General features: G+C 30.2%; 1 protein-coding gene and 1 non-coding gene across 3 annotated transcripts; one reads left to right on the top strand and one right to left on the bottom strand.

The window, feature by feature from the left end:
* Positions 1–299: 299 nt before the first annotated feature.
* Positions 300–13,791, bottom strand: LOC108721885 (MAM and LDL-receptor class A domain-containing protein 2). Of its 2 annotated transcripts, XM_018446671.1 has the most exons (13): positions 13,408–13,787; positions 11,597–11,755; positions 11,011–11,175; positions 9,706–9,876; positions 9,478–9,586; positions 8,974–9,127; positions 8,613–8,739; positions 7,888–8,055; positions 7,357–7,713; positions 6,731–6,924; positions 1,582–1,814; positions 835–1,014; positions 300–528 (listed from the first exon to the last, which is right to left on the bottom strand). In XM_018446671.1, the coding sequence occupies exons 1-13, from the start codon at positions 13,505–13,507 to the stop codon at positions 519–521; spliced, it is 2,127 nt and encodes a 708-aa protein (XP_018302173.1). In that variant the 5' UTR covers positions 13,508–13,787; the 3' UTR covers positions 300–518. The 2 variants fall into 2 exon arrangements, with proteins under 2 accessions (XP_018302173.1, XP_018302172.1); XM_018446670.1 differs by lacking the exons at positions 300–528; positions 835–1,014; positions 1,582–1,814 and having other exon boundaries at positions 6,485–6,924; positions 13,415–13,791.
* A 717-nt stretch (positions 13,792–14,508) lies between these two features.
* Positions 14,509–14,580, top strand: TRNAT-CGU (transfer RNA threonine (anticodon CGU)). Its single transcript has one exon. It is a non-coding gene; the product is annotated as a tRNA-Thr (tRNA).
* Positions 14,581–15,236: the final 656 nt, after the last annotated feature.

The raw sequence follows: 15,236 nt of genomic DNA on the forward strand, positions 1-15,236 counted from the left end.
ACAAGAATGACATTTTAGTGAGACCGAACAGAATTTCTGATTATCATAATCAGAAATTCTGTTTATCATTATCCAAATTCTGATTGGGATCATTTATTAATTCAACAAAATATTTTTTTTTTATTAAAGTGTAGATAAACCACATTAAAAAATCTAAAAATATTGTACCAGAAAAAATTTTGAATTAAAAATAATGTTTTCTATATTTGTTTTGGATTTTTATATTTGTATTTTTTTTTAGCAGAAATAGGAGGAGTACATAGTTTTAATAATAACATTTGAGATATTTACAGGCTGTAATTTATTTAATCTGTAACGTCGGTAACAAAAATAACAATCTCTCTGATTACTACCGCTAGATATTCTTATTATTATCCTTATATTTAAAGTTGGGTAACCTGACTGAGACTCAACATAATGCACCCGTAATTATTAGCTGCTCCTAGAATTTCGAGGTATAACAAGGAGATCAGACTGGTACGTTGTTATACGCTGTAAATGCGAATTGCATTCCGAATTTACCAGGAACTACAAAGAAAAATCAGAAAAAGTGTTAGACTTTCTAAGAATAATCGAGAATAATAACCGACTTTCCAATAATTATCGTAATATCTAAGCAATTTATTTAATATTTATTATGTTTTTAATGTTTGTTGAGTAAATAGAAATAATTTTAGTGTTGAATTTTTCTAAACGTTAATATATACCTCTAAATATAAAATTTTATTTTCACTGTCACAAAATATGAACTAAACTGTAATACAATAGAGATCATATTTTATACCACACAATTATTAGAAAGAACAGAAGAGATTAGCGACTGGTTTCCCTTACCCGTAGGGTGGGTCTGGTTGCGACCAGATTGGCGCAGCATACTCTGCATGCGGTTTATAAATAGGTTTTGGGACAATTCTCTCTATGTAAATGGGTTTCTCGACGAATTCCACATACTTCTCTGGTGGCGAAAGGTAAACGTGATGCACTTCCGGTGTATTATAGTAACCAGCTTTGTAACTGAAAATGAAATAAGAAATATTAAGAAAAGCATTCATTGCATTACGCATAAAAATAAAGTTAATTTGAGGTTGTGTTAACATTTATTTTATACGTCGGTACATCAAGAATGAATTTTAGCGTTAAAAAGAAAATAATAAAACTCTATTTCTCTTACACTGAGCCAAAACTGTATGTAAATACAATAAAATATTCATTGAATTATGAAAAAATAATGAAAATTGGTCCAATGAATTCTCATAATGATTTAGATTATAAAACTATTACTAGAATTCATTGCAAGAATAAATATATAGTTGTATAAATGAATCCAGTTATTGTATCAATAAATTAACTACATTAAGTCAGACATTGATTAACGATCATTCATTGGACCAAAAATGAACAAAATTTTTTCAGTAACTCTATGTTATATTTGTGTGAAATATATTACATATAATATGCTGAAATATGTTATTGAAATATATATCTTGCTTTTTTGTAAAATTGGAATCTTTATTAATAATCAAGAGCAATAAAATAAAAATGAAACAAAACGAGAAAGAATATAAATTATAAATTTGTTACCCTTTTGCGACTCCAAGACCGAAACCAAGAAGACCAGCGCCGAACAGCTTCTTTTTCAAGAACAATGTTCTCTTTTCCCTGGTGAGTATCGCGCCACCATCGACCTGATCTTCGATAGCGACATTTCCGAGGTCCAGAGATTGTTGATTCTGTTGGACAATCTCTTCTGCCGTTGCTCTCAATACGAGGAAACAACAAACAGTGGCAATGGTGGTAACAATAGTGTGATACATCTCTGTTAAAAAGCAAATATTTTATATCGATATCATATTTACCATCAATTTTTCCAAGTGATATAACAGCATTCGCAAAGTGCTAACATCTAACATTAATTTATAATTTAGTTTATAATAATAAACAAAATTTTTATTCTTAAATAATTAACACAAACGTACATGCACGTATTCTAAGTGGCATATAACAAAAATTTAATTCTAATTTTACTTTACATTAATTTTAATTTAAAAAATAGATCACATTTAAAATTAAATAATTTAATTTGAAATAAGTTCTAATTCGCTTATAAACGAATTATACTACGCGTCTCTTCGGATGTAACACTGAGATATGTTTAATTTTATTAAAACATAAACTTGTTTTATTTGTCTGAGCGCGTTACGTGTTGTCTCTTGCTATCGAAATCAGAATTGCGATCGACAAGGAAGCGACAAGGAAAGCGTGCAAAGAATTTCGCGTACTTTCCCCAAGATCCTGTTTAATACTAGGAACTGGTTTCGCTTACCTTGTGTTTCAATACAACAATGTGGTAAAGATCACGATGACGATACACCGGGAAGACAAGTTCGAATACTGTGACTGATCGAGGAATCGTTCGATTTTATACCGACTCGCCTACCTCGCTACTGTTTGCAGCTAGTATAAGAGCAATTCTGAAGCCACCTCCCCTTCCATAGCATCCTGAATGGGCGGCTTAACATCGGCTTTAGGACGATTAACCATATTGTGACACCCGGGAAGTATTATTGCATGCGTCACTACAGCGACAGCTCAATCCTGTGCCATGTTGAGTGGAAGTTCCGTGGGAACTTTATAAATCTCTTCAGTTTGCTTTGCTTTAAATAAGGAAAGAGATTGATCTGGTGTAATTAATTTGCTCCGAAAAGATATCTCTACAATCAAAACGTTATTTTAATTCTTTTCCTTACTTTAATATTTTCTGACTTTATATTTTATCCAAGAAGAACAAATTTTTCATTGGGGAAATAAAACACGAGTTACGATATTTTTTTGCTAGGCATATGAAGTTCATGGTAAATGGACTTCTCAATCAACTGGGCATACTAAAAGATTAATTATATTATATAAATATATCTAAAATCATTACTTTTACATTGCAATATTCGAATTTTCTGATTTCTACCATGTTTCCATAATGCGACGACGCTTCTTTCCTAAAACATCATATTTGGCGTTCGCCAATAGTTTACAATTGCAATTTCTCCAGAAAACCTGTTCAAGGTTTTCTTCCGCTTTCGAACTTAGGAAAAGTATCATGAAAGAGTAATCTATTATTAGCGATCTAGATCTCTGGATGAGACTTATATAGACAGAACTTGGCAGAACCGCATAGAGAGACGAATTCGAGGAAGTGAAAAAAAAGTGGAGAGGTAATAGGAACATGATGCGGACGTCGCTTCGATTTATCAATCCTGCGACGTGAAAAGCAGATAATGCACTGTCGACTGCAACAAGTAGAACGATGGAGGAAAGAATTGAAAGAAAGAGAGAGAGAGAGAGAGAGTGAGAGAGGCACGCGAGAGGAGACAGGGAGAAAGCGAGAGACTGCGCAACGAATTTTTCATCCTTCCTTTGTGGCGTGTGTACCCCACGTGGTGCGTCTTTCAACGATACACGTGCTTCCGCCGCACGTAATCGCGCCTTGTTACGTTGCGATCTGATACATACGCGTAATCATTGGCACGCACGCGGCCACAGACGCACACAAGTACGCGAAATGCGATCGACGATGAGCGAATAACAATGAAACCCAATCCGCGCCCATCGCCGCGATCATAATCTAACATTACGAACAACGACAATCCAAGCAGCGATCATCGATATACAGCTGGCGTATTTAGGTATTACAGCACTATAAGGATATCTTGTTGTGCAGTAAAACTGATGTGAATATTCTTCTCGTAACAATGAAGACTTAATAAGGAAAAATAATTTACGAAAAAAATAATAAATATAAAAATAATGAGACCTCTCTTCTAGGTTCTCGAGTTCACAATGTGCAATTAATTGCAATAATTGTAATAATTAATAAAATAATTACATGTACGTTTTAACAAATCAATTAGTGTTTATCTAATAGTTAATTATATTGATTAATATTAATTTTTTCTCTGGAAAATATCGCGTTCTTCATGATTATCAATACATTTTATTCTTTAACAAATAGAAAGTAAGAATAAATCTAAAAAAAACCGCCAATAAAGAGCCAGCGCGGATATTGATGCTCAGTTAAATTCTATTATAACTGCAGAATCAACTTTTACACTTCACAACGGATTTATTTTGCGAATTGTAAAAGTTGATCCCCCAGTTGTAATAAAATTTAACTGCTCACCAATATCCGCGCTGGCTCTTATTAACGGGTTTTATTTGATTTTTAGATCTTTTATTCTTTATTCCTTGCTCATCCCATTTCATAAATTAAATTATATTAATTTATTAAAATTGTTTAATTATATTTATATTTTAAAATAAAGGAAAGTTTTGATTTTTGAAAAAACATTTCTTCTCTCCATCACATGGACTTAAATCCTAAATCTAATCCTGGACAGAGGATTGGTGGGAACGGTGAGAGATGACACACGGCGCTATTCGGTAATCGACGTAGAAAGTGTCCGAGAGTAAGAGCGAGCTTTCGCAAGCAGACGTGAAACAGGCGCGAAATTTCACTGGCAAAGGCCATCGCGAGGTGCGGGCGACGTATTTCCAATATTTTTTCAAAGCCCCGCTCATCCCCCGCTAAGGGCGGCATCGCTCAACCCCAACGCTATTCGTAGTAAAAGACGTGCCTTCACGTCTCGCAAGTCTCACTGTGGAAACTGACAGGCCATTTGTGCGAGGAGATTAGCATGGAAATGGAAATTCAGTTCGCCCTTTAATAAGAGACCCTTCCGCATGCCAGAAGTATAGACAGCTTGTCGGGACAAAGTTCATCATTTTTGCTGTCCACTGAATTACATTTCGATAAATAAATATGTTGTTTATTGCAATTTATAATCCCGCGCAATAGATCTAGTGTAATTCTAATATTTTATTTAATATTAATATTAATATAAATTTTGGTATTTTTTAATATAAAATTTAATATAATTAAATTGTATTTAATTAAACTCTATTAAATTTAATTTTATATCGATGTTGAACGTAATATTTAATATTAATACAATTATCAAAATAACAGAAATTAGAAAATATTTTTTAACTATATTAATATATGGAACCTTAGGAATTAATTCGGATTTTATTTCTAAAAAAACATCCAGTGTAATGTGAAATTACAAGTGATGAAAAAATAAACAATTCCAAACTTTTTTATGCTCTTAAATAAAAAAATATTCTCTTTTATTCATTTAAAATAAATTTGAAGAAATTTTAATGTCGAGGTTTTATGTCGAGGTCGTGATTTAAAGGTTTAATGACTAAATATAGATATGTGGGAATTTTAAAATAGCCTGTAGAAATACATCATTCTCTTTTAAAAAGAATTTCATATTTTTTTTTATACTCGCATAAAATACTTCGTAAAATAAATATAAAAGTTCAAATCACAATGTCTTTGTATGTACACGTTTCACATCAAAATGTGAAACGCGATCGAAACTGCGCCATGCAGCAAATCGACCACGCACGTACTAAATTCGATATTCACTTTTCACTTTGTATTCTTCCTCGGTACTCTCTCCTGAGAGAAAAGCGACATTTCGCGCCATCCGCAAACCTGTATAGTTCACCACAAAAACTTCACATGCCGCGATTACAGAGGTGGCTTCATAAATAATTCATCAGGCTGATATTCGTGGTGTTTTTTTTTTACAAAGAATATGCTTAATTAAAAAAACTCTTCTTCTCGAGAAACTATAAATTAAGATCCTCCCTTCGAAGTGAATACATGCCGATTACTCGCACCTCACATGGAATATGTAATATAACTATTTAAGCATCTAAACTTAATTCGTTCACTTGTCTAGTTACCATTTGTCTAGACATGCTATTGAAATTACGTGACTCGGCATACATATTTTGGCAATGACGTACTCGCAGAGTGAAATCAATCGATGCGTCCGACAGCAATCCCAGGTGCGTGTTTAACTTCCCAAATAGAACGTTGCACAATGATGCTATCGGTTAATCTGTCGGATGCTACCTCCATCATCGAAGAATTAGGTCACACTGTGCTGAAATTGTGAATTTCAGAAAAAATATGTAAAAGTAAATAATTAGGAAATGTGACTTAAATGCATAAAAAAATGACAATGCATTGATATTGAATTAAAATAATTTTAAAGTTATAAAAGAAATTAAATGAAAATAATCTTGAATTTTGTAAAATAATTTATTTTTTATTAATAATGAATAATAATTTTATATCGAATAATAATTACAAAGGTTAAATATAATAATTTCCTATTTTCTTCATATGCAAAATGTTAAAATTGTATATACATTAATATCTTAACTTTTTGGAAAATCTTCTATATTATTTAATAATAAATTCGCAATAATATTTATTATTCTTATTAGAGCAAAAATTAAGTTTTAGCATAAATTTTCTTGTTTTTGAGATAGTCATAAAAATATACATAACTTTAACATTTCAAGGAACTATGTAGTTTCCTCGATATAAAAATGTTTGAATCCATTAATGGAAATGATAAAAGGATCGGATGATAAAGATTAATAGAAATAATACAGCTGCGATTGTGTTTCGCTCGTCAAGTTTTCTGACTCCATTCGCTTAATCAATTTGTTAATCAATTATTTAATTAAAGAATCAATTTAATTTAACTCCATTTAAAGGAGAAATTTTGATAATGTAAAGCTACATTTCATCGTTATCAGTAGGTCGGGCTAAATTAAAGTCAAGGATTTCGTCTGATGTTAAGAAACGGACATCGCTGTCTTCCGAGAGCGCCGATCCGCTCGCTCCTCTTTTATAAGTTTTCCTCCTTCTGATAACAATAATCACAGTCGCAAGTGCCACACAAAGCACGACCAAAGTTGCACCCACTGCAGCGACGATTTCCAGTATTTCGATGCCTCTACCCTGTTTCACCTTTTCTGGATTTTGTTCCACAGTATGTAAATCTGCAAATTTTTCTCATCGTCAATAACATAAGAGAGCAGTCAGCATAATCTTAACAACAAAAATGATTATTGAATTGCTATTTTAAATCATCAAATTAATTACTGTATAAATAATTAAAGTTTTTTTAAAATAAATTAAATTAGTTTGTATTATTTGTGTTAAAAATCTTGCATTTTTTCTTTCGAATTGTCAGCCAATAGTTATATACATCAAGAAAAAGGTCAGTCGATATTTAACAGGTATAGGTTTAACAGGTATAGATACATTATAAATTTGTGATGCAATTTTTCAAAATTGATAAGTCTATATTTTAACTTTTTAACTCACTTCGAACTTTCTTCAAGAACTAAACTAGATCAAAATGTCCCATCGCGATTTAATATCAAATAAAATATTTCTTACTTTCTCTATACATAATGAAATAAATATACCAGATCGATCTTGAAGGTCTATGTATTTCGTTGTCGAAGTTTTTATCTGGGGTACGAAAGGTGTTTCTTTCGTTTCCGTCTGCTGCGTTAGTTTCGCAGGTGTTGTTCTCCGTGTGGTCGGTTTCTTGGTTTGAGGCTTCATCTGAGGCGTTGTGATCGTAGGTCTTCGCGTTGTCGTTGTGGTGTTAGGTCTTAGCGTTGTCGTCGATGTTGTCGATGTCGTCAAGTTGAACATACCTGGGTCAATATCATCCTTCGGATTTATAGGAAATCCTGTCAGAGTGGAATTCTTCACCGGTGCAACCGTCGCTGCACTGGGTGATCCTGTTGTGATATTGTCGAGTATTGTACTATATCCTGCAATCATAATTAAGATTCCAATCATAGAAATGTTGCAAAATTGAATGATATACAATATATGGAATTCAGCGTTATTGTGATTTTACATAATTTGGTCAAAGGATTTCAATAAGCATATCCTATCAAAACATCCTACATTGAGGATCCTATATTAAAATAGTAAACAGTTACCCAGTATGCAATATTCAGCATAATCTGGGCAGCAAATAGAGCGTTCCGCACAATCGATCGTGCAAAGGCAACTCTCCGGTCCAAATGGCGGAGTAGAAGGAATAATGCTTTCTGACGAAACGCATCTGTCTCGACAGGTTTGTTGCGCATTAACTATTTCGATTTGATCTGAAACAGATTTTTCAGAATAGATATTTATGAAGTCTATTTTTCCTTATTATACATAATTTTTTGACAATAACATTAATTTCTAGATATGTAATATTAATTTCCATAAAAAATATATATTAATGTCCATAGAAATTAATATTACATTTCTATATATACATAAAAATTACTGTCACATTGTCAAAAAAAATTTTAACGGAAATGATGATTTTATCTGGAATATTAATATCATATTTCTCTGAAAATTAATATTATATTGTTAAAAAGAATATCTACAAAATTTGTTCAAATATTTAATACCCTGTATATTTTATTTTACTGCAAGGTAATCGTTGAAATAAAATTGCGACGTTTGGAGTTGACAGTGATCTTCAAACTGCAATATGTTCCAAATATTGTACGTGAAATTAATTTAAAAAAATTTAATTTGCACATTACTTTTTGCAAATATTTTTAAAAAATTTTGTCAAATAAATCTATATAATGCTTGCAATTACTCTATCACAAAAATCCATCAATGTCCAATTTTCAGTAAATAAATTTTAATAAAAATTTACCCTCATCGCTTACAGTTACATTGACAGAATCGTTTTTAACAATACAATCGTCTCCTTGTAAAATAGCGACATCGTCTATTGCGATATCGCTCACATAAGTGATACCTCGCACTCCTTCTACGATAATCTGTAAAGAACGTTTAATTTTTTTTAATTCGAAGTTAATACTGAAATTATAATTATATGTTTATGTATTAACGAAGCAAATAAATCGAATTTAAACATTTAAAATGTATAATGGAACAAGAATTTCTGATTTTCTTTTAATGTATTTTAATTATGATGCAACATTGTATTAAAAAAACACAATGATCAAAGACACAATTTAATTATTTAAGAAACAATTATTTCATATATATACCTGAAAGCTGGCGTTAGCTTTTGGTAATTCGGAAATGCCATGGAACCATTGGTTTCCTTGATTTCCACTTTTGGTGAATATCAATCGTGGCGTAGTATCCTCTTGCTTGAAATATATATTCAATGAGCCAATTGTGGCACCGTACATATGATACCTATCGAAACAATTTGTAAAATATTAATAAATGAAATATGTAAGCTACATTATACATTATATAAATCCCTCATTTTTATATGATATAGGCTAAATATAAAAATTTTCACAATGAGTATGTTACATTTCTCTATTAACTTTATTTTATTTTATTTCATTTTAATTTAATAAATTTATTCATAAATTTTATTTATTAAAATTGTAATAGGAATGTTTTAAAATTAAAAAAATTTCATTTATTAAATTTATAATAGGAATGCTTTTTTTTTTAAAAAAATCCAAAGAAAGTAATTAAAGTTGTATAAAAACTTATAAATCGAAAGGATTTATTTTACATTATATATTATTTACCAGAATGAGAAGCATCCTGAATTAGTCAATGAAGAATTGTACAGGGGAGATATGATTCTCGCTGTATCGTTTATCAATCGTCCGGATGCCTCAATATAAAGATAATGTCCTGAAATTGTCGAGTATGAGCAATAATTAGAAAAACAACTTATTTCCTTTCTGCGCAATTTATAATCTAGTATTCCAATGAAACATTGAAATTATTTGAAATCATTGGAAGACACGTACCATCATTTCCAGCTCCTAGAGTATGATCATGAGTCGGACCAGTACCGATGTGCAAACTCGGTGTCTCAAAGTTATGACGTTTCCAATCAAAATCGTGTTGTGGGTCTTGTTCCCACCAACAAAGATCCGGGCTTTCAAAATCGCATTGTGTCGGCGCGGATGCGTTCGCCTCTTACCATAGATTATCACAAAAATTGCATTAACGCGAATAAAACTTGTGATGTTATCATCACAAAGCAAAAAAAGTTATAAAAATTTTAATTAAAATTAAGTAAAGGAAAAGCTGAAAAGGAAAAAAAGAAAAAAGCTTTACATGCAATTATGTAAAAGTAAATATATATTGCAAATTGAGCAAGCGTGACATAAGCTTCTCAGTAATAATAATTAAATCATCCCCGAGTATTATTATTAATATAAGTAACTTATTAATATTAAGAGAACATGTAAAGTTCTTGACACTTTTTATATCAATGTTCGTTAGTTTTTAATCCTAATTGACTCTCTTACTTGTTTAAACTTATACTATTTTATAGATACTTTTAGTTAATTAAAACATCAAATTTAATTTTTCTATTTTCTTTTTTTATTATTTATTCTTATTCAATTTTTAATTCTTAAATTTTATTTCTCTTTCTTTTTACCCATTTTAAACTTAATCTTTAACTTTTAACTTTACACTTTTAACAATCTATCGGACTTTTATATCTTATCTTTGAACTTAACAGAATTCTCGACTTTGATCGACGAATTTGTTATCAACCAATTTTTGTAACATTGATCTTCAAAAAATACACTAAATTATTGTTTGACATTGATAAATAATTATTATACCTTATAATTTATTGTTTTCGTATCTAGTCTTTGATAATCTCTTATCTTCTTTATTTTAATTTTCTTTATTTTTTTGACATAGTGTTTTCTGCATTTTCAATTTATGCTTCTTTCATTTTAAATTACGGTTTAAAATCCTTTTAATTCTCCTTGTCACACTTTATTATTTTATTACATTGAAGACTAAGTAATGTCGAAACGTTTTTGTTATTTCTTTCATTTTCTCAGAGAATAAATTAATTTATAAATCTTATTGCATAATATCCGTTATTGCTTGTTTTCGCGCCAATACCGCTGTCATTCTCCTTTTACTTTGCAAATTTGCAAGGCTTATATGTTTTTATAAGTAATTATTTTTTTGCTGCTAATTTTTCTAAATCACTTATGTTCTTTACCTTTATTGTAGAGTACAATGCATTGATTAAGCAAGCAAAGCAATAATAATTAAATAAAATTAATTCTTTATTGCAGTACTTCGACAATAAGGAATTGTTCCATTCCATTGACGTCCGTCGCAATAAATTTCAGGGTTGCCAATCAGGAAGTAACCAGGTTCACAGAAGAACATTAATATTCCACCATTCAATTTTTGTATTATAATTGAGTGACTAGGCGCTGATGGTACAGGGCATTCCGCGTCTAAATACCAAAAAATAAATCAAATCTATTAATCATGTTAGCTTATTTAAAATTTAAAAAACGCGTTGCATTTAATATTTACTGTTATCAATAATTCCTTCATTAAAACTGATTAAAATATATTAATGGTGCAAACCGTTACAGTGTAATAATTTTGTCACACTTTTGTATTATTGTACATTGCTGTACAGACGTGTTTTATTTTATCATATTCTAATCAAAATATTTGTATATAGTATCAGAGAACTTGTTAAGAGAATTTCTGCACACCTAGACATTAAATTATTGGAAATTAAACTATTTTAAGAAAGACGATCGATCAAGAAGTATTGCAGACAAGCACGTACGTCGCGTTACAAAATCCGTTAGCATTATTTGGTTAACAATTTCGTCAGTTATTCTTGCATTAAATTTTACTTACTCACACACACGGGGACAGATGTGTCCCATTGCCCACGTACGCACGTGGAATATTTGTTGCCCACAAGAGTGAATCCTTCGAAACAATTAAACCTCGCGACTCTACCTCGACCTCGAATGCGAATTCTTCCATTGTTCAATCGTATCATGGGACATCCTCCTGAAAAAGAATTATTATTACGAAATACCGTTAATCCAAGAATATAATCACCTGATTTCTTCTTTACATAAAAATCACCCCTGCAGGCCTATTCTGTAACTCTTAATGCAAGTTTCGTTATCGTTATAACGCTGCTGCGTAGTTTTTTTATCATAGTAAAAGAGCTACACAACTGCGTAATAATAGGCGCGTTCAAGTTGACAAAGCGGCTAGCCAGCTCGCCGAGCAAATAAACATAATTGATTGTTACTTATAGATCCAACCAATCATATTCAATCGCTCGGTAAGCATGCATAGCCGCTTTGCCGTCTTGAATGAAACTCGCCGAATAGTAATGAAATTTACGTTAAGAATTACAGAATAGGTCTGCGAGTGTTTTTATATCCTAATTGAAATCACTATTATTTACCACGTATTGTATATTATTAATTTCTTCCTAAACAGTATTTGGAAACATTATAAATATGAATTTAATCTTCAATTTCCTGAAAAAAGTAAATAGATACTAAACAAATATTAAAACATGTTAAGTAACTAATTATGACAGTATTTCTAAAAAATAAAGATTTTAATTAATACGACGTTTTTTAATTGCGTGTTTTTGATAGAAATGTATATTTAATGTTCATAAAAACTAGTTATTAAAAAAGAAAAAATATATTAAACAATATCTGTTGTATAAAAACATATTTTACAATAATTTACACTTTTTTGCCGGGATGTAAAAATATTTCAGGTTATTATTTTATAAAACTCCAACATTCTTTAATGTAACAAGATTAATAATAATATAAGATATAGTAAATGGCAAAAATAAAAATGTATAGTTATATAATACTGGTATGATTTTATAATATACTGCCAATCAAGTATAATACTTCTTATTAATTTTTCTAATAAAACAATTTTCTGTACTAAAACAAACATGTCATAATAATAATGAAATAATATACGTTATATATTAGCGTAATTATTTATTGAGTTAGTTATTCATTATTATTATTTATTTATTACTATAATTTATTATTATTAAATGCATTTGCCTTTAAATTTATCATGCGAGTATGAAAGCAATGACATTTCAACCTCGAGCATATAACAATAATTTTCTCCGATAAAATCAATTTCTCTTGTGGACGTTAATAATTATTGTAAAGAAACAACCCGTTATTATACTAGGAAAAAATACCTTGAATAAAACTATTAAATTGAAGCATGTTTTAACAGCAACCAAATAATTTATTTATACAACAAAAAATTTAGTTGCGTCTGTAAAATATATTTTTCTGTTTTATAGCCATTTTTCTCTTTCATAAATAAACAAAAATATTTGTTTATACCAACTAAACAGTTTAGTATGTATTTTGTTGGTATAAACAAATACTTTATTATTTATAAAGCAAAAAATTCGCAAAAGCAACTAAATTATTTGTGTTATATAAATAAAATATTTGATTACTGTTAAGAAATGCTGCAACTTAACAGTTTTGCTAAAAAACAAAAAAAATTTTTTCTAATGTGATTTTATAGGAAAAAACTATTATGTTCATTGCAAGTCACAATATCGCTTTATTGTTTCGTCCTATATATTTTATACAAATTTTAATTTTTTAAAATTAAGAATACGTGTTATTTTAATTATTTCTGCTTACTCTGCACCTGCCAAGAGCAAATAATGTGGCCGAAGAAAGCGAATAGCAACAATATTATCGAAGAACACTTCATCTTTATGCAAATATATGGGATGCACATGCATGTACGTAACTCGCGCACAATGAATTAACGAAGATTCAATAAGATTTTATTCCGAGACAATTAGAAAGATGTATTTTATTTCAAGAGCAAACACCGTGGAGACACCGCCTTTACTTCGGAATAATACACAAAATTAATCTGATTTTAAATACTTCCGGTTTCACACGCTGCTTCACACAATAACCACAACAACGATAGCGTTGCGAAGCTGCGCGAGGATGTTTCCGACAAAGAATAAAATTGGATTTGCGCAATTAAACGCGGCGAAGACATAAATGGAGAGCCGAGATTTCATCCTTTTATTTGGGGCTAGACTTGCGTAGCCGAGGGCGGGAACACAGTTTCCGCTGGCACGCGAGCGATAGTCCTTTTATCGTCTTCCGGTGCTTTATCTTCGTCGCGAGTCGTCAGGCCTTGAGGAAAATCCCTGGAGATTGCATTTCGCGCGAAACATGTCCGGCGCCAACTCGATAATCTTGATTCGGGATACGAAATTTTTCACCCGGACTGTCTGATTTTACGACGATTTATCGAGATCGTAATCTAGAGTTTAAAGTCCAGGAGGATCTATAGGAGCCCGGATCCATCAAGTTCGTTGGAAGAAATATTATCCTCCTTTTGTTTCAAAATCAACTTTTACATTTCGATTTTACTTTAAAGATGCGAATCCTTTCATTTTTATCTCTACATGAATCATACGTACTTAATAATTTTAAGAAATGTATTCTTTTATAAAATTCAATTATTGCTAATCTTTTGTTACAATGCTAATTTAGTTTTAATATACAAAGAAAGAAAGAAAAGAAAAGCAAAAATAAAACAATAACATAGTGTTTTTGAAGCTATCGATAAATATGCAAACAAATTATCGAAAAAATTTTTTTAATGTAGTTTCGCATTTTTAGATCAAATTATCTTTTCAAAAATTACTTTTATTGCAATTTTTGTTAGCTTATGAAGAAAAGGTTTATGGCTTTCTAAGAGAAGAACAATCTGAAGCCTCTTTAGCTCAGTGGTAGAGCACTGGTCTCGTAAACCAGGGGTCGTGAGTTCAAACCTCACAGGAGGCATTTTTTTTGCGTCTTGTTTATATTACAAATATATCATTTTTCATTATTTTTCAAAAATACTAAGCTGCCGACGCGCATAATGTACCCATTAATTTTTTTTATACTATCTATATATTTTTTTATATTCTATTTCTTAATTATAGTAAAGAACGTGATTTTGATTTTATTCATATATACATTGTATGCGCACGTGTTTCCCCTCCTCTATTAAATTATATAAATTATAATATCTTTTAATTTTTTTTTTAATTTTTATAAATATTTTAATTAAAATTTTTAATCTAAATTAATTTATTTAATTAGTTCTCTCTCTTTAATTTAAATTAAATTTTAAAAGACTTCTTAAAAATTTAACATTTTTTTAAAATAAATTAATTATAAAAAAAATTTAAAAAAGTTTAAATTTTCATGCGTCATGATTTAATTAATAAATTCTTTGTATCCAGTTGATATTGATGAAGAATTAAATATAAACGAGATTAGATACAAATAGCAGTTTAGATAATATTAAAATTCATTGATGAAAGATACACACAAATTTTGCATTTTTAATTAACAATCATAGGCCGGTATTCATAGTCAGATCTTAAATTTAAGACTGTCTTAAGTTCAGCCTTGAGGTATCATGAACCAATCAGAGGCCGGTATTCATAGTC

Source organism: Mycetomoellerius zeteki, unplaced genomic scaffold (genome assembly GCF_001594055.1).
Source record: "Mycetomoellerius zeteki isolate Tzet28-1 unplaced genomic scaffold, Tzet1.0 scaffold188, whole genome shotgun sequence".
NCBI classification, from domain to species: domain Eukaryota; kingdom Metazoa; phylum Arthropoda; class Insecta; order Hymenoptera; family Formicidae; genus Mycetomoellerius; species Mycetomoellerius zeteki.